Here is a 20,075-nt window from a genome sequence, read left to right as displayed (position 1 = left end):
GTCTAGTTAGCACCAACAATATAGATAGTCACATAAACAACACAACTTTCTTTACATAAACGTAATTTACCAGACATGTTTCGACGGTACATCCGTCATCTTCAGTGTTACATATTGTGAAATCGCCGTTGATTTTTAATCGAGCGCGATGTTAAAAAGTTCGTTACATTGGGTTAACAATACTGCGTTTTTAAATGTTAAATTAGTGACGTTAAGGGACTTACAGGGTGAGAGTCAGGTTTTACAGTTTCACCTGCTGGTTGACGTCGGGCTTCTCCCTATTTTTAATGAATATGGATCCCTTACTTAGTTAGTCCAGGATCTCAGAGAAATCCGTTGCGCAGGATGTTCGACAAGACTCTAAACTCTACAGATGTCTAAAACATTCGAAGACATTGTGTGACTCCAACGAGTCTCGTGGGGTGTTTTCCTGAGAACTATAGCACTCGTAAAATCTACAGCTACATCTCCAGGAACCGAATGGCTTATTTTTTAATTTGTATGTAACGCGAGTGGTCATATTTAGTATACGTAGCTGCGCCACGATTCCTGCCTTTTCAAACTTTGCTGAGTGAACTTAGTTTGTTTGTTGTGGTTCTTGCCAGTGTCGAGCATTCAACTCACATCTCAGATCTCACCATCAGTCTGGTCCCGGTAGGTTCAAACGTTGAATATAATAGAGCTCTCCAGCGTATAAATCACTGTCCAGCAGTTGAGTATTAGGGAATACAATTGCGTAAAAAAATTCAGCTACTAATCATCAACCCAAGGAATGCAGACGCAGTAACTGACGACGAAGATACAATCTTAGACGGAGAACCTATTAGTAGAATGGAGAGAATCAAGCTTTTGGGAGTTCAAATGGACAATAATTTGAATTTACTAGTCACATAATATATAGATTTAGCCAGGGCCAAAAGTGAAGCTCTGGTTAATAATACTTTAGAACGAAAAAAAACATAAATCGTGTAACGCTAAACGGGAACGGCAATGAAAATGCCATCAAGATCAATAGATCTAATTAGCAAAAGAAAAAAAAAAGAAGAAAAATTTGCCCGTGCAGGACACTTTCTCAACACGCCTTTTTTGTCTTTCTTCGCTGTTGTTTTGCACGACTACAATGCCGTTTTGTACGACTAAAACGTCAAACTTTTTAGTTACACATTATTTTTATGGAGGAATTGTCATATGTACTTACCAAAGATTTTGTTTCCTGTGTTCATTTTCGCTTTTATTCTTTCTTTGCCGCTTATTTTCACCTAGCCGCTAGCATTTCTCATGTTCTCACCACCGTTATGAAATTTTCATGTTTTTCTTCACACGAAAAAAGTTCGTTTTCCTAGCTCTTTCTCTGTTATCCACGTGAGTATAAACATCAAAAATAACGTCGAAAAAGACACGATTTTGTTGTTTTTTTTCTTTTCTTCCGTTGCATTTGGGTTGTCATACCTGTTGATAGAGATATTTTATATTGGTGTGCCTGTGGTGCGGACGGACGGTCGGTCAGTCGGTCGGGCGATGTACGTTCACGTAATTACCAAATTTTCTAGGATGGGTAGATTTACTCAGTTATGGGGCTCCGCGCGCGCTTGGAGCTCCGCTATTAACTTTGGTCATCAATTTTACCCCACCTAACAAACTGTGACTTAGTTTAGCACTTTTCAAAATCATCAGATCGAAGAAAGGTCTAGCGGATACACTGAGAGAGAACACTAAGAGCAGTATACAAAAAAGCTCAGCGTATAACCAAAAACCGGCTAGATTGGACCCAGCTACCAACACCATACAATAGGCGTTTACAGGACGTAGCCTTGGTGATGTATGGCATGGTCTCTCACTTATTTACATCACTAAATTATTCAACTGAAGAACACGCCGAGTATTACTTAAACAACAATGATTTCGAACTACCAAATTCGAACCTGTTCGATATGGTGGACACTCTATAAAATACTTGGGTTCTCTCATTTGATCCAAGCTACCCAGAAAACTAAGTACCATCGAAAGTCTTAATTCATTCAGAAGAAATATTAGGAAATTCAACATATTCGGACTCGTGAACTGATACGTACATATCCCCGGCTTGGTCACAGACAACCCGACTACATAAAAGAATTGTGTATGCAATAGGTTTTAATTATTTTCATGTTTTAGGAAGATATAAAGAATTTATATAGTCTTTATTTATTTTTTTTATTAGGGGTACTGATTACTAATTACTGATTACTAATGTATCCAGTCAATGGGTCCTCCCCCCCCCCCCCATGAGCTGTAAGGCTAAATAAATTGACACGTAAATAAAGTTTTTATTTTATTTCATTTCATTTCCCTCCCCCGTATCTGCCACTGACTAAGATTCAATACCTTATTCACCTTTAATCAATGTTTGATTTTATTTCCCACGAAATTTGTTTGCTGTCCGTTATCAGTAGTTTGAGTTTATGTCAACACTGCAAGGGGCTCCTATAAGGTGATATAAACTCTCGACGCAATAATAATAGCGCAAATACCGTTTACTACATGAAAAATATGGTTTACGGTGCAGATAGACAAAAGGCAAGAAATTTCCAGACCCAGTTTCCGACCCCATGTATCTTAACTGCAAGTATCTCCGAACGGTTCGAACATTCGCAGAAAATATTGAATTGACAAGAAATATATTGACATCATTGCTCCTTTGATGCTGCTTCGATTTCCTTGAGTAATTGTAGGATTGCTGACAATGAATTGTCTACTGCCGCTGTTGTAGAAGTAATAGGCTCTGATGTAGGTAGGCGCGCAACACCTCCACCCAAAATTACTTTGCCACCGTCAACAATAACCTCACCAGACCCGCTAAACTCTTCACTTCCACTTCCTTCAGCGGAGGACCTTCCATCAGGGCCTTCCTCGTTATCTCCGCTTCCACCACCACTACCACTTTGACTGCCAACCCCGCTTTCGTTAACATTTCCACTTCCTTCTCCACTACTCAAACCGCTTCCGCTCCCAGTCCCACGTTCGCTTTCGTTAACATTTCCACTTCCTTCTCCACTACTTAAACCGCTTCCGCTCCCAGTGCCGCTTCCGCTTTCATTGATATTTCCACTTCCTTCTCCACCTAAACCGCTTCCGCTACCAGTGCCACTTTCTCCTTCATTGACATTTCCACTTCCTTCTTCACTACTTAAACCGCTTCCACTGCCAGCCCCACTTTCGCTTTCATTGCCATTTCCACCGCCTATTCCATCTCCACTTTGATTTCCGCTGCCGCTTTCAATTCCATTTCCGATAGACACACTTGGGTTGCTTTCAAGGTCGTTCTTCACCTTAACGGGAGATTGCGATTTCGTTTCCAGTGTTATTTCAAAATAGTGGTTTGAGTAGACTGGTCGCCCTACCGGCAGCGCTTCTGTAAGAATAGGAATACAATGTAAGAGAAAAGAGATCAGATCAACTAAACCTTTTCTTCTGGCAAATCTGGCGTTTCGTATAGTATGCGTTCTTGTCAGTATTCGTATACAGGGCAATTAATTAAACTGGTGAAACTAGAAATTCTTTTCCAGTGAAGAAGTTTTTAGCTTGAGAAAACGGCCGACGTTTGGCGACGCTACCGCTGGTTTCCCCGCCAAATGACGTCTGAGAAACGAACCCATAAATTCCATACTGATGACGCGTCACTACCAAGATCTGGGTAGGTTTCTGATTGGTCGTTCCGCGTGGAAAATTTGATTCAACCAATCAGAAGCACTACCCAGATCAGGGTAGTGACGCGTCCTCAGTATGGAATTTCTGCGGTTGTTCCTCAGACGTCATTTGGCGGGGAAACCAGTGGTAGCGTCGCCAAATATCGGCTGTTTTCTCAGGCTGACAAGACGTTTTACATACGTTTGACTGAGGTTGTCTCAGAAACTATCAGAATAGAGTCAATAGAGCAGTCTATGGGGATTGTCATGCGAATGAGCAAATAGAACGAAGCGAAGCCGAGGGGAAAGTGGAGCCTTTTGTTCTTTCAGTCCTGCCGAGCCTTGCTGAGCCTCGACTCAACTGCGTAAAAAGGGACAAAATCCATCGCTAGATCACCCGTGGGGGGGGGGGGGAGAGTGCGGGCAAGGGGTGGGGATTTGACAAATTTTAAAACTTTTTTGATCAAATTCCCCAGGGTGGGAAACGAATGGTCAATCAAAAGTGTCAAAAAAGCCCCCACCCCAGGGGAAAAAATCTAAACAAACAATACTATAATAACTGTATAAAACGAATTAAAAGAACATTTCAAAAGTACGTCCTTACTAAGCGTAAGCTCCGTTAAATTACTCGCTTTAATTAAGTATTTTCTCTCTCCACTAGCATCTCTTATTTTGAACAACAAAATCACTCTAGGAAGATTGACCGTGCTATTATAATATTAATGAAACGTAAAATGCTTTATAACATCTGCTCAACATGTCGGAACTGGTTGGATCAGTGACCCGTAAAAATTCCTCTGACTGTCATGGTGGAATTCGATTTCAATCGAGTTTTACAATCAGATGGGAACTTGACGATAAAAACTTTCTCAAAATAGACATTATCTGTTTAGATGACAGTTTAAAGTATCGGATTATGTCGATTAAAACAAATGAAAACTTCACACCTTTCTCCAACAGCGTGACTTTCAGAAAGCCTCGAGGGACGGATTTGGTAACCGCTTCTGAATTGAGACCAGGCTTCTGTTGGTCAAAGTCAAATGGTCCGACCCCGGGGTCGTTTCGCACGATCAAAAGTCCGACAGGGGGATAGTCTCAGGCATCAAATCCCCGCCCTGTGCCCGCACTCCCCCCCCCCCCCCCCACGGGATTTACATTGATAGGTGCATAAGCTTGTCGTCACTGAATCCATCTTAGACGACTGTAGGGCCTGATAGTTTATTACGTTTCTTAAAGAGTATGTGAACTTATTATCGCAGCTTGAGTCATTATCTTAATAAGCGCATATCAATAGATCGCCTGCCTCATTTCTGGAAGGAACCGCGTTATCTCCGTAGTAAAGAAATTGCGCGACTTTAAGTTAAATATGTAAGCAACTTCGTCCAATATTCCTAACCAAGAGATTCTCTCTCTACATACATACTGCTATTTTTCGAAGTCGTAGACACGAGCTGAGTGAAAGACGACTTTGATAAATTGTTGATAGGTGATCAACAATGAATCAGTTATCAAGTGTTGATCAGTTTATCAGTTTTATTGAAAGTAGACCCACGAAAATTTTAGAGTGCACCTGAATCAGCATATACCAAGTTTACCCGTATTAGCATGGTCCATTTGACCATTTTTGTGTTCGACTTTGGGAACAGTGCACTGTTTTTCGACTTTCGCAAGGGATTTCGGCAACAACTGCACAGACCATGGATCATATTTTGGTTATATAGGGCTGCAATCCTACGATCTACCCAGAGTAGCTAACTCCTGCAAGCTCTTTATTACATTTAAGAAAACATAACTTTGAGTTAACTTTCGTCTCAAAATAGATGTTTTCTGGCGTGTTATAAAGGCAAGCGCTTCCGCCGCGACTCCTAGGTCATTCCTTTCACCGATTACTTAAAATGTCTTAAAATTATTTGTCACTATATAACTTTTTTTTACAAGGATTATAATTATTCGCGTAAGTGCGTAAACTTTTTTACTGACCTGTGAAAGATTTGTATTGTGCTAAAGAGAGTATCGCGATGCATATAACAGGCTGCAAAAAAGTAATGAAGTAGGTCTAAGGAGATGACAATAAAGAAAGGGAGACTTAATTCTAAAACCACGTTTCGGAAATATGGAGTGGAGTTGTCATGTTACCAACAGTTATCAAATTGTAAACGAATAACTGATATCATGGAGAAGACTGCCTGTCGGTTTAAGGTTAGGCTTAACGCGGCTGACAGAAAAAACTGATCTCTATGGGTTTCGGTAAAATTTTTCAAGGGATGACCACAAAAATTGGGTCCGATGGAAGTTTATCGAAGCTAACCATAGAATTTCGGCAAAATTAACGCCAAATAGATAGGCTCCCTATTTGATTTTAGTTTACTGACGTCACAGCGTGCACTAGAGAGAAGTATTGTTGCCATGGAATTTTGTGAACTTACTTGCCAAATTGACTGACATTTAGTCCTCTTAATGGTCTGAGTTAATTTTCTCTGAGAAATTTAGAGGAAGATCTTTTATATGAATGTGGGTTAAGGGATCGAGTTTTTCTAGCCTCCTAGAGAAAATCAAACTGAAGGAGGTTGTTTAGCAATGAGGCACTACACAGATCGAATGCGCACTTCACCTGAACTAACCCTTTTCTAGCAATAAAGTTTTGAGATTACGGAACAACAACAAAGAAAATGTGACTGGGAGTATTGAACAAAAATAAAAATTTAAAATTTAGAACTTACCTGGACACATTGGATGAGGCGCATGTCGGCAGAGTCGTCTATTTGTTTATTGAAAATTAAACCAGAAATTTATAACCTCAGATCTTTAACCAGCCATGGTGGTCAATATCAAATAATTCTCCTTGAAACAACAGCATCAATGGGCTTCTTTCGTCTTATTAAAATTCGACTTCAAAGCGAGGCCAAAAAAGGAACAAACACGTCATCACTGCTAAGGTAACTTAGTTGCGTAGCAGATAACACCAGTTTTATAAACTCTACCTGTCTTTTCTTTTTTTTTTTGAAAAAAAATATATACTGTTTACTTCTCAACTCTATACGTTGGATTCTTCATGCATTGTCGTGTTTGATCCGTTTCGCCGCAGTTTCACCGACGCAAAGCTGTTTATGCCATTCTTTAATTCAAGGAGTTTTAAATGTTTTACTTTAAATTCTGATCCTATGGCCTTTTCTGGCAAACAAATTAGCCTTCCTTATTTAGGCGAGCTACACAAAAGCCCTGAGGAATACGTGCGAAATGTTCCTCTATTCAAGTAAACGCTTACAATGTGAACTCTGTCCTACTGGCCTCCATTTTGCAGTAATCAAAACTTTTTCAGTTAGCACACGGCTGCAAATTTTAGCTGACTGACTTAAAGGTGATACGAAAGTTGGCAAGAAGTACATGCCGACGGCCTTTGACAAGTTTCAGATTTTCGCAAGAAGCTGTCCAAGAGTCATTTGTTGCCAAAATTCATGACATTGTTGGTCATAAGTTACTGTACAGTACAGTAGTTTGATTAACTCTCCCCAAGGGCTTTTCAGAGTAAGTTACAATTGGAGAGCGCGGTGACGAAGACTGAGCACGCAGTTGAATCCTTCTTCGCTTCAGTTCATAAAAAATAAAATGCTTTAAGAATTCATGGGCCGAAAAATAGAAACTGTGCAATCAATACTTTGTTCACCAATTTCACCCGACGTAATTGCTTCCCCAAATACGGAAGAATTTGGGAAAGCAATTGTGTTGTTTTCCTTTCTCTTCTCTCGTAGTCTACTTATTGTTCTATTTTTGCACGACATAACCCAGTGCTACAAATAAAGGACAACGCTCGTCCAGCCCTAGTTCATAGTCTGTAGTCGCCGTATCTTAAATTCCCTATTAAATATCAATGAAGACGAGTTTACAATCAGCTCGAACGGCACATTATCTGTCCTGAGGGCTCTAAGGATTACCTGAAATTTCTATATCAAGTCTAAGGCTCTACAAATTCAAGGAAAACCTGGAGATACCCTTCCAGATAGCTTAATAGCAATGGTGCCTTCCGAAAAAATACGGAAGAATTTGGGAAAGCAATTGTGTTGTTCGAACAAACTGAGCGAGACGACCAAATTCAAGATGGCGTAGAGTCAGACGAGTGTAATGTTTCCTCCAACGTGTACGTGAGAATGCTTGTGCAAGACTGTTTGTTAATGAACACAATTTTTTTCACATAGCGCCCCTCACTATGGAGTTACACTGGTTACCAATTAGATTTAGAATTAAGTTTAAAATTCTTTTCTGTTAGAGGTCCATCGAGATATAATCTTAGGAACTCAATTGATAATCTTTTACTTAGTTATCGTAGTTTCATATCCAAATCAACACTTGGTGAAGACTCTGGAATGCTTTGCTATTCGATGTCGGATGCGCCAAGTCTGTTGATGTTTTTAGAGTAAAGTTTAAAACACACTTATTTAGTTCAACATTTTTATTATCATAACTTAGTCTCTGTCTTGTTTTTTATTTTATTATGTAATATTTTATCACTTTGATATTTTATTGCGCATTTTTAATTTAAGCTACTATTTTTATCTATTTAAAGGTCAGATCTTACTTTCTAACTGACTATAATGTGGATTTGAACATTTTTATGGAAAATTGCGCACTATAAAGGTATTATTATCATTACTATTATTATTATTATCATTAAGAGGCTGCCATCAAAAATTTAGTGCTCAAGCGCGAAAGTCTGCTTGAAACGATCCGAATCTTAACCCTTGAACAGAAGGTTTGCGAGGGGTAATTACATTTCCCAAGGGTCAGAGGCCAGATGCATTTATTCATTTATTTATTTATTTATTATTTTGCCAAACAAAATAAATTACATACTGCAAGTAGAATTAAAAGCATAACAAATAGTTAAATAACATTAACTTAAAATTGGTATACAGCTCGGAAGGAGTGATTGTGGCGGGGAAATCTCCTAGAAGCCAACGAGCTTATCCGGTAATTTAAATACTAGGCGGCTTTTGAAAATAAAAGAAGTAAAGACTTGTATTTTAAGGATATAATTATGTGTACTGAAAAAAAATATAGGTATGTAGGTAATCAGATATTTCAGCTGAATCCTGCTTGACCCTTAAAAATGGTTTGGTCAGTCGCTTAAATACATTAAACATGTGGGCGTCTTTGATGTTTTTCGGTAAAGAATTCCATATTCTAGGACCTTGAAACAGGATCGAAAATTTCTTAATATTTGTTCTACAAGTATGACGTCGGTAAACGTCAGAGTATCTGGTTGAATATTCATAAATCTGATTTCTATTTTGAAAGATGTGAGTAAAGGAAATAGGCAAAGCACCATTATGATATAAGCAAATGAAAGAACTTACTTGGAGAGAGTAGATACTAAAAACATCAAGAATTTTCAAATTTGCATCCCATCTGTCATCCTCTGATGCTGGACTATGGTGGCAAAAAAAAGAATGATCGTCGCCCCAACAGTCAAGACTCATCAAACTTATCATCCACGGCCCCTGTTGAACCGTCTTCAAATCGCGGCAAACCAACTGTGGTTATCGCCAGCGACTCCATTCTAAAATACAGCAACGGCCGAAAAATATCTCACAATGATCGTATTCAAGTGAAGACGTTTCCTAAAGAAACGGTGGAAGTTATGGCGGATTATATAAAGCCAACATTTAGGCAGAAACCTGAAGAAATTTGATATTTTATAAGTTAGAACTGATTACATTAGGGAACTTAAGAATCGCGACGACGACGTCTGTTGACTAGGAAAAGACTGGAACGAGAAAGTCAGTTTCGGAGGACTGCTGAAAAGGAAACTTAAGGTGACTCGACCCAGTTTTTTTTAGGGGGTACCATCCTACTTTGAAGCTCTCTGGTATCCCCACCTTTACTTTTATCGTAAGTATAACACATAGAATGGATAACATATAGATCAATCTACAATATAACATAAAATTTTTGGCGATCAGAGTAAATGTCACGTGGTTATAATGCCACGCCCCTTTAAGGTCTGAGTCGAAAATCTGCTGTTGCCAGCATTTTTTCGTGAAAATCTCTCGGCTACACGTAGTGCGCATTAGTGCCTTGCGCTGAACAGAGTTTCACCAAAATCGCAAAGACCCAATTCGAGAAATTCAGTGGTTTCCAAATTTAGATCATAATTTATGCGAAAATGATAAGCAAACTTTACACGGATTATATCTAATAAACTATGAGATTCATCTCTGTATTTTGGGCATCCTTATAACAGATGGGTCCTTGCAAGTCAGCAAAACAATTTAGGGCCTTGTAAATGCGGGCGATTTCGAGCGAAGCAAACATTTAGAAATTATAGTTTTCGCTATTTGTTGACGTTTGTCAGCGTTTAAGAGTCAATCTCGCGAAAAAAGCATTTTCTTAAAAATTCGTAGTTTTTTTTCCTTCAAATTTTTTCAGGGCCACAATTGATTAACTAACTACCCGAACTCTAAATTTCATGGTCATTGAAAAACTGTGACATTACCTTCTATAAGCCCAAACTTGAGTAAACATTGAAGATTTTTAGCGTTTTGGCTGAGTTTGTGCTTTGGGAGTTGTCTATTGTTTCTAGTCTGTCATTATACAGCATTCTTGTTCAGCACGCGTGCAATGACCACGCTTGGCTGACTTCCGAATGCTCACCGAGATATGATAATTTAGTATAAGAAAATAGAAGGGATTCCCGTCACGAGTTGGTTTAATTATTGGCTTGCATTAAACCTATGAAAAAATGATATTTTTTTAATAGTAAGTAGATTTAGTGTGTAGCACTTCTTGATTTTTTTTGCAAAGGCACAAGAAGCACGAGAGTTGATTAAAAATTGTGAGTTAAACCTCTATGTATCACGCGATGGCCTGTCTTACTGTACCAAAATTATCATATTCGGAAGTCAGCCAAGCGCGGTCATTGCACGCGTGCTGAACAAGAATGCTGTATAATGACAGACTAGAAACAATAGACAACTCCCAAAGCACAAACTCAGCCAAAACGCTAAAAATCTTCAATGTTTACTCACGTTTGGGCTCATAGAAGATAATGTCACAGTTTTTCAATGACCATGAAATTCAGAGTCCGGGTAGTTAGTTAATCAATTGTGGCCCTGAAAAAATTTGAAGGAAAAAAAACTACGAATTTTTAAGAAAATGCTTTTTTCGTGAGATTGACTCTTAAACACTGACAAATGTCAACAAATAGCGAAAACTATAATTTCTAAATGTTTGCTTCGCTCGAAATCGCGCGCATTTACAAGGCCCTAAAGCGTTTTGCTGACTTGCAAGGACCCATCTGTTATAAGGATGCCCAAGATACAGAGATGAATCTCATAGTTTATTAGATATAATCCGTGTAAGGTTTGCTTATCATTTTCGCATAAATTATGACCTAAATTTGGAAACCACTGAATTTCTCGAATTGGGTCTTTGCGATTTTGGTGAAACTCTGTTCAGCGCAAGGCACTAATGCGCACTACGTGTAGCCGAGAGATTTTCACGAAAAAATGCTGGCAACAGCAGATTTTCGACTCAGACCTTAAAGGGGCGTGGCATTATAACCACGTGACATTTACTCTGATCGCCAAAAATTTTATGTTATATTGTAGATTGATCTATATGTTATCCATTCTATGTGTTAGACTTACGATAAAAGTTAAGGTGGGGATACCAGAGAGCTTCAAAGTAGGATGGTACCCCCCCGAAAAAACTGGGTCGAGTCACCTTAAGATGCAGTCGGTCGGTGGGTCCACGACGACACTGAATGTAAACACAAATGTTAAACTGTGATGTTCGTTCGCAACAAAGTTTTTCGCAATTGCATGCGTCTTTTAATACAATGCAAGATCTTATTTTTCAAGCCGTACGTCTAATTTCATTGACGATGAAGAATTTTTTGTGTTGTTGGGATGACCTTTCGAACATATTGATTCTCCTCGTCTTGTACTTCTACTTCTTCTGATGTACGATTTAACGCTTTCGCATCCAAAAAAGATTAATTGAAAATTAAAAAGAAAAATAAAGTAATATGAAACAAACTTTAGAATAATACCTAAAGTAATTACAAAAAATAGCCCTAATCGGAGATCGAGAGGGGACCAGATCCCAGTCCTTAATAGTTCTTGGAAAAAATCATCCTCGGAGACCCAGGGGCAGTCAGTCGGGTCGGGAGAAAAGGCGAGACGAAAGTTTTCAAGTACGGGCGAAAGAGCTCCTGGGTACCGACTCTCACCGGACCATTTCCAAAAATTCAAGCGGATCCTGGCTCCTGATTGGGCACAAAAAATGCTTTGTATTATTGTGCCCAATCGGCGAACACATCTCCTGAGTTCTTTTGGTGTGTTCGTAAACGACGGCTATTGTCTCGATCACGGCTTGTCTGGCTCATGCACCAAAGAAATGCACGCAATCAGGAAACTTTCAGTTTGATATAAAATTCCCATCTGATTTCAAAATACTGTCTGCCCGAAAACTAAAGACGCTTTTCCAAAAATACAAGCTTCAGCTTACAACAGGTATTCACGCTTGCATCGGCCACGGCTTGCGTAAATAGTTATAGAGAGTTTTTAAAAGATACCAAGACGGCTGACAGCCACAAAAATGTCGCATAAAAAAGTTAATTTTTTTTTCAGTCTCTATCTTGATTATTCCAACTAGCTTACTTTGTCAAATGCAAGCGAAATCTTCTGGAGCTGAATTTCTATCAACCATATCCAAGTTCATGAGGAGAATGAATTTTGTCATTGCTTGCTTACGTCCTCCGCAAAACGTGAAATTAGGCATTTTCACAGGTAGTCGTACAGTTGACGGCAAAGAAATGTACAAAAAACGCGTGATGCACGTGCAAAGTTGTTGTTTTGCCTTGTCAAGCTTAATTGCTTATTTGACTTTATCGTTGCCGCCCCAACTTAAACTTCCTATTATTTAGGATACATTGTGGTCCGTCAGAACCAGAATATTCTCGGGCCAAATTGAATTGCTCCTGCTGATAGCATCGCAAATGTTTTTTCGACTCATCGGTAGTTCCTTTGTTTCCGGTTAGGAAAGCAGAAAATAAAAGTTTCCCTTGCACACACAAGCTTGGTGAACGAACCGGGCAAGTGTGGCGAGACAATAGCGGTCTTGTACGAACTCACGAAAAGAACCCAGGAGAAACTGTTCGCCGAATAGGTACAATAATACAAAGCATTTTTTGTGTTCAATCAGGAGCCGGCATCCGCTTGAGTTTTTGGAAATAATTCGATAAGAGTCGGTACCCAGGAGCTCTTACGCCCTTACTTGAAAACTTTCGTCCCGCCTTTTTTCCCGACCCGACTGACTGCCCCTGGGTCTCCGAGGATGGGAAAAAATCTAAAGAAGTAATAATTATTGCGAGCGCAGGGTCTGATATACACCGACTGGCTTCTTGTTAAACGCGGCGATTGCATGTAATAATAGTCTTTAAGGACTGGTGATCTAGATCTGTAAACTGATCTAGATCTGTAAACCGCCGCCCGGTTAGCTCAGTTGGGAGAGCGCCGGTCTGCTGAGCGGGAGGTCGCTGTAATGTATCGATATTATTGTCTACCGGAAGTTGTGTTAGCGGAAGTTCTCGGTTACTGTAAACGTGCAAAGGATCATGGATATTTGTGTGGGCCATGCTTTCCGGGTGTCATGGCGGCCGAATAAAGAGTAGTTCCTTTTAAAGTTAAATCTGATTTATTACACGGCCATCCGGGCGTCATTGTTACATTGGCGACGAGGATTCAATTCGTTTTGTGAGGTAGTGGATGTTTTGGAAGTCATTTGTGCGGAAAGTCCTCGTATTTTGTCAGGAAGATGACGGACGACAGTGGAACCACATCGAGTACAGCTTCAAGTTCACAAGCTTCGCCAACCGCGACGTTTGTTCCTCTCCTGGATGTGGCCAGCCTTCCTCCCTTCAATCCAAAGGAAGATCCGAACACCCTTGCAGTTCGCTGGAAGTTGTGGAAACGCTCGTTCAATCTGTATTTGGTGGCAAAAGGGATTACGAAAGATGAACAGAAAACCGCATTGCTGTTGCATATTGGAGGGTTGAATTTTCAGGAGCTTTATTACACGTTATTGACCGGTACGGAAATCAAGCCGTTCGCAGAGAGTATGGAGTTGTTGGATAACTATTTTGCACCGCAGTTAAACGTTCCATTCGAAAGGCATCAGTTTAGGCAAATGGAGCAAGCGTCAGGAGAGTCGGTGGATCAGTTTGTTTGTCGGTTGAGGCAGAAAGCGATCTTCTGCGAGTTTGAAAATGTTGATGAGGCAATAAGGGATCAGCTTATTGAGAGATGCAGGGACCCCAGACTTCGCCGTAAGTTCCTGGAGAAAACAAATGCTACTCTGAAGGATTTACAAGATTTGGCTCGTGTGCAGGAAGCAGTGAACATGCAGGTCAAGGCTATGGATCAGTCATCCGGTCAGGTGAATGCTGTTTCCGGCAAACCTCACAGCAAAGGAAAAGGAAAAGGGACAGCGCAGGGTAGAAACAGAGGAAATAAGTCTGGTAAACCGTCGGGTGGTTCTCAGGAGACAAAAGTAAGAGGCTGTTTTCGCTGTAATTACACTGACCATATGGCACGTGACCCGAATTGTCTTGCCCGTAGCAAGAAATGTAATGCATGTGGCGAGATTGGACATTTTGCAGTCTGTTGCAAAACAAAGGAACGCAAACGTCTTACAAGGGATGACGAGGGAAGGAATAATACACGGGGTAGAGCCTATCAACTATCAGAGGATTCAGCCACTGGACAACAAGATTATTATGCATTTACAGTTGGAGTCAGTCAGCCTACAAGTGGTAGTGAAGTTGATTTGAAGGTTGGAGGAGTGACGTTACCAGGGGTACTTATTGATTCTGGAGCGTCGTGCACTGTGATTGATCAAGCAACCTGGGAAGTTTTGAAGAAGAAGAGTGTTCAGTGTGAGTCCAAGAAATCAAGCAAAAAGTTGTTTGCTTATGGACAGAAAGATCCTATTGAGGTGATTGGGACATTTGTGTCTGAGATTGTGTGCGAGATCAGTGGAAACAGTTGTGTTGACGAATTCACAGTGGTTAAAGGTCCAGGAAGATCTCTTCTGGGAAAGAACACTGCAGAGAAGTTGGGCGTGTTAAGGGTCGGTCCAGATGTGTGTTCATTAACTGTTGAAGGAAGTGATGCGGACATCCGTGAGAAGTATAGAGAGGTTTTTACAGGGCTTGGGAAGCTGAAGGATTTTCAGCTGAAATTACATGTAAGAGATGATGTCACGCCGGTTGCACAACCCGTACGGAGACTGCCATTTGGGTTAAGAGCCAAGGTTGACGAGAAGTTGGATGAGTTGTTAGCCAAAGACATCATCGAGGAGGTGTCACACAACCCAACTGAGTGGGTGTCGCCGTTGGTTGTTGTCCCGAAGACAGACGGTAACATTCGGATTTGCGTGGACATGCGCAGGGCGAATTCAGCAATAGAGAGGGAAAGACACCCAATCCCTACAATTGAGGAAGTATTGTACGACCTTAATGGCTCAACCGTCTTCTCAAAGCTCGATCTCAAGTGGGGCTTCCACCAGGTGGAATTGGATGAAAAATCGCGCGAGATCACGACGTTTGTTACACACCGTGGTTTGTACAGGTACAAACGCTTGATGTTCGGGGTAACATCGGCGCCTGAAAATTACCAGAAAATTGTGGCGGATGTTTTGCATGGTTGCGAGGGAGTGGCTAATTTGGCAGATGATTTGATTGTGCATGGTTGTGGCATAAAGGAACACGACAGGAATTTACATGCCGTACTGACCCGATTGAAAGAGAAAGGACTAACCTTGAATGGGGACAAATGCCAGTTTCGTCTTCCCAAGCTTACATTCTTCGGTCATGATCTGAGCAGGCAAGGTGTTGCGCCCAGTGAAGAGAAAGTAGCTGCCATCTTGAACGCAAGCCCTCCACAAGATGCTTCACAGGTCAGATCATTTGTTCAGCTTGTACAGTATTCTGCAAAGTTTCTTCCCAACTTCGCGCAAGAAGCAGAACCACTCAGGAGTCTCCTGAGGAAGAATGAGCCTTTCATCTGGGGTGAAGCACAGGAAAGGTCATTCCAGAAGTTGAAACAGCTAGTTGCACAGGCCACTACGCTTGCATATTTCAGAGGAGACTGTAACACACGTATTATTGCCGATGCAGGTCCACAGGGTTTAGGTGCAGTGCTGACTCAACTTCAAGACGGCGAGTGGCGAGCAATCTCGTACGCGTCCAGAAACCTCACTGAAGTGGAGCGGAGATACAGCCAGACCGAGAAAGAGGCCCTTGCCCTAGTATGGGCTTGTGAGAGGTTCAACATTTATGTATACGGGCGCAAATTTGAACTTGAAACTGATCACAAGCCACTCGAGTGTATTTTTGGCAGGCTTTCAAAACCATCAGCACGTATCGAACGTTGGGTTCTCAGGTTGCAGGGGTATGACTACAGAGTTGTTTATCGGCCTGGCAAAGCGAATATCGCAGACTCTCTCTCAAGACTCAATCAATGTAACCCTAAAGACACAAGTGGGGAGGAATTTGACTTTGTCAAGGCAGTTGCTGAGGAAAGCTTACCTGTTGCCCTGACAGCGAAACAAGTCGAATTGGTTTCTGATAGTGACCCAGAAATTGCTAGCCTGAGACAGTACATTTTAAGTGGGGACTGGTCTCAATGTAGGATGACAGCTTATGTGTGTGTCAAGGATGAATTGTGTGTGTTAGGCAAACTTGTTTTGCGAGGTACGAGAATTGTTGTTCCGAAGGCTTTACGGGGAGAAGTCTTGCGTCTTGCCCACGAGGGACATCAGGGCATCGTAAAAATGAAGGCACGTTTAAGGACAAAGGTTTGGTGGCCAAAGATTGACTCAGACGCAGAGCAGGTGTGTAAGTCTTGTCATGGTTGCCAAGTCGTAGGTGAATTCCAGGTTCCTGAGCCCATGAAGAGAGTGAAGCCGCCTACTGGACCCTGGCAAGACATAGCCATAGACCTGATGGGCCCCCTTCCAACTGGAGAAAGTTTGCTCGTAGTCGTAGACTATTACAGTAGATTCTATGAGGTAGCGATCATGTGCTCAACAGCAGCTAAGAGAGTGGTGGATGTACTGACACAGATATTCTCCAGATATGGATTTCCATTTACACTCAAGTCTGACAATGGTCCTCAGTTTTGCTCTGCGGAGTTTGAGAAGTTTCTCTCTGATCACGGAATCGAACACTTAACTTCCCCACCGCTGTGGCCGCAGGCCAATGGACATGTTGAGAGACAGAACAGAACTCTGCTTAAGACTTTGAAAGTTGCTCACGTCGAGGGCAAAAACTGGCGTGAAGAACTGCAGAAGTTTCTGCTAGCATATAGAACCACAGCGCAAACAAGCACTGGTGTTACTCCTGCTTTCCTTATGTTTGGCAGAGAGTTGAAAACCAAACTTCCAGAGTTGAGGCGCGCTGGTAACCTGTTGGACGAGGGGGTCAGAGATCGTGACTGGAATCACAAGTTCGCCCACAAGGAACATGCTGACAACAAGCGGGGTGCAGCCGAAAGCCCTGTAGTGCCTGGAGATCTAGTTTTACTGAAGAACACGAAAACGTCTGGCAAGCTAGAAGCAAATTTCGAGAGTGACCCATACACAGTGCAGACTAAGGAAGGCAGTGAGGTGACTGTTAGGTCAAAGGAGGGTGTGAAATACAGGCGGAACAGTTCATTTGTTAAGCGGTACAACCCACCAGGGGAATTACCAGAAGCCACAGAGGCCGCTTCCCAAGAAGCACCCAATACTCTTCCACCGGAGGAGAGTATAGCGACATCAAGACCAAGACGGACTGTCAGAATGCCGGAGAAGTACAAGGACTATGTACTTTATGAACTGAACTCTGTTGACACGTTGGACTTATGTTGAAGTCTGTTAGATTTGATTTCATGTTATTAGATTTTATTGAACAGTCTTATTGAGATAACTCAATGCGAGCAGAACAGTTTTCATACAGATTTATTTTTCGTTGTTAAGTGCCTTATTGACTTTTTCTCGTAGTCTGTTTGTTTCTAAAGAAAGGAAGGGATGTAATGTATCGATATTATTGTCTACCGGAAGTTGTGTTAGCGGAAGTTCTCGGTTACTGTAAACGTGCAAAGGATCATGGATATTTGTGTGGGCCATGCTTTCCGGGTGTCATGGCGGCCGAATAAAGTGTAGTTCCTTTTAAAGTTAAATCTGATTTATTACACGGCCATTCGGGCGTCATTGTTACAGTCGCGAGTTCGAATCCTGGCCGGACCAACACTCAGGGTCTTGAAAATAACTGAGGAGAAAGTGCTGTCTTTGTAATGACATCTGCAAATGATTAGACTTTCAAGTCTTCTCGGATAAGGACGATAAACCGGAGGTCCTGTCTCACAAACCTTGTTCATATATAACTCTGTGGGACGTTAAAGAACCCACACACTATTCGAAAAGAGTAGGGGACGTAGTTCCCGGTGTTGTGGTCTATCTTCATCACTTACATCATCACTCATCATGGGTTGGGAGGGTTCAGTGGGCTCATAAATGGACTGATAGCGGCTGCCATCGGCGCCCTTAGTATGCCGATGTCCGAGCCCACTGCAGAAAGCTATGTAAAGAGGACATGTATGTTTGTCCTCTCAATCGCGACATTTACATTTACTGACATTTTGTATCATTTGGAAGGATTAAAAACCATTTGCCAACTCTCTGCATGCCCATGATCCAAGTTCGTCCAGATCGCCCTGCAAAGCCATGGTGTCAGTTTCACAAATGATTCTGTGATTATAGTAGAGCATCATTAACATACAGAAGGAACATTAGAGGACCTGGTACGTACGGTTCCTTGAGGTACCCCGGAAGTCACAGCTACTGGCTCGGAGATTGATCCGTCCACCACAATATATTGTGTTCTGTTGTGTTTTAGAAAACTAAAAGCAGCTCTCGCCTATAAAATATTTGATACTATGATCTCTCCTATTCTAACATATAACAGTGAAATTTGGGGTGTGTATGCCAAACCAGATTTTAAGACCTGGGACGGCTCACAAATCGAGAAGGCACACCTTCAATTTTGTAAACGATACTTTGAGGTAAACAACAAAGCTTCTAATATAGCTTGTAGAGCAGAGCTTGGTCGTTTTCCTTTAAATATCACAATCAATCAAAAAATTCTCAAATACAGTTTGTATATACATTCTAAGGATGAGGAAACGCTCGTCAAACAAGCTTTTTAAATGTCATTCGACTTACACTGTAATGGCAAAAATAGCTTCCACTCTCAACTAATGAATATGTCAGAATACTTTAAGCTTCCTGACTTTAACCCTGATTTATTAGATATAGCTATGGTAAAAAGCTATGTAAGTTCCATGAAACAGGAATATATCTCATATTGGCAAAACACCCTTCAACATACTCAAAAACTTGAATTTTATAGATCTTTTAATACCGATCATACCTCCTCTAGTTTCTTAGACTTAATAAGAGGAACAGCTGGGAGAAGGGCTTTAGTAAAACTACGAATAAGCAATCACAAACTTATGATAGAAATAGGCAGATACAATCAGACCACGAAGGATAATAGGCATTGCCATTTTTGTGGATGCAATGTGATAGAAGACGAAGTTCACTTTCTTTTTCAATGTCCTACATACTCTATGATTAGGAGTAAATTTTACTATAAAGTCAAGACTCTGATTCCAAATATTACCCAGTTATCTATAAACGGTTTGATCAATGAACTGATGAACTCTTCTAATTAATTTATCAATATACAATTCATAAAATATATTTCAGCTTGTTTTGATGTTCGTGACAAATTATTATCGAAGTAACGTGTTATTGCCCTGCGTTGTGATTTTTATTCCTAAACATAGCTTTTGCAATACTGTATGTGTTTGTATGGTCATGCAAATAAAGCTCGTTGTTGTTGTTGTTGTTGTTGTTGGTCAGCCACGACTTAATCCATCCCACTGTTTTGCCCTTGATACCATAATACTTTAGTTTGACCATTAGACGTTCATGAGGAACTTTGTCACCGGCTTTACTAAAATCGAGGATAAGCATGTCCATTTGGTCTCCTTTATCAATGTTGCGAGCTAAATCTTCAACCGTTAACAACAGCTGTGTTTCACAAGAATAATCTTTACGAACGCCTTGTTGATTAGCAAGTAAAATGTTATTGTTATTAAAATGTTGCGTTATGTTCTTATAGATAACATGTTCCCGGAGTTTGCACAAGACAGCGGCTAGGGATACTGGCCTGTAGCTCAGTTTATGAGGCAACCAATACAGACTACCCTCTTACTTTCCGGTCAACATTTCACATAACCCACGGTTTAATATGACCTGCTTGAATATTACATCGCGATCGACCACAGCACGGTGGAAATGGGGGAG

General features: G+C 41.0%; 2 protein-coding genes across 3 annotated transcripts; one reads left to right on the top strand and one right to left on the bottom strand.

Annotated features, from left to right (window-relative positions):
- Positions 1 to 2,295: 2,295 nt before the first annotated feature.
- Positions 2,296 to 6,525, bottom strand: LOC140927239 (uncharacterized). 2 transcript variants are annotated; one of them, XM_073376876.1, is made up of 3 exons: positions 6,386 to 6,525; positions 5,646 to 5,697; positions 2,296 to 3,391 (listed from the first exon to the last, which is right to left on the bottom strand). In XM_073376876.1, the coding sequence occupies exons 1-3, from the start codon at positions 6,407 to 6,409 to the stop codon at positions 2,667 to 2,669; spliced, it is 801 nt and encodes a 266-aa protein (XP_073232977.1). In that variant the 5' UTR covers positions 6,410 to 6,525; the 3' UTR covers positions 2,296 to 2,666. The 2 variants fall into 2 exon arrangements, with proteins under 2 accessions (XP_073232977.1, XP_073232978.1); XM_073376877.1 differs by lacking the exon at positions 5,646 to 5,697 and having other exon boundaries at positions 6,386 to 6,518.
- Positions 6,526 to 13,478: 6,953 nt separating this feature from the next.
- On the top strand, positions 13,479 to 16,540 carry LOC140926449 (uncharacterized). The gene is made up of 2 exons (XM_073376188.1): positions 13,479 to 16,350; positions 16,440 to 16,540. Exons 1-2 carry the CDS (start codon positions 13,479 to 13,481, stop codon positions 16,538 to 16,540), a joined length of 2,973 nt encoding a protein of 990 aa, XP_073232289.1.
- Positions 16,541 to 20,075: the final 3,535 nt, after the last annotated feature.

The sequence above is a fragment of the Porites lutea genome, chromosome 2 (assembly GCF_958299795.1).
Source record: "Porites lutea chromosome 2, jaPorLute2.1, whole genome shotgun sequence".
NCBI classification, from domain to species: Eukaryota; Metazoa; Cnidaria; class Anthozoa; order Scleractinia; family Poritidae; genus Porites; species Porites lutea.
Note: the sequence above shows the minus strand (reverse complement) of the source record. Positions and strands in the feature narration are given on the sequence as shown.

What these genes read in the sequence shown, in the direction of transcription:
- LOC140927239 (XM_073376876.1), bottom strand. Translation starts at nt 6,409, where the DNA reads ATGCGCCTCATCCAATGTGTCCAG. An exon ending in GCCTCATCCAATGTGTCCAG is followed by an intron (nt 5,698 to 6,385) that starts GTAAGTTCTAAA and finishes ACTTTTTTGCAG; the next exon opens with CCTGTTATATGCATCGCGAT. An exon ending in ACAATACAAATCTTTCACAG is followed by an intron (nt 3,392 to 5,645) that starts GTCAGTAAAAAA and finishes CTATTCTTACAG; the next exon opens with AAGCGCTGCCGGTAGGGCGA.
- LOC140926449 (XM_073376188.1), top strand. Translation starts at nt 13,479, where the DNA reads ATGACGGACGACAGTGGAACCACATCGAGTACAGCTTCAAGTTCACAA. An exon ending in AAGTGGGGACTGGTCTCAAT is followed by an intron (nt 16,351 to 16,439) that starts GTAGGATGACAG and finishes GTTGTTCCGAAG; the next exon opens with GCTTTACGGGGAGAAGTCTT.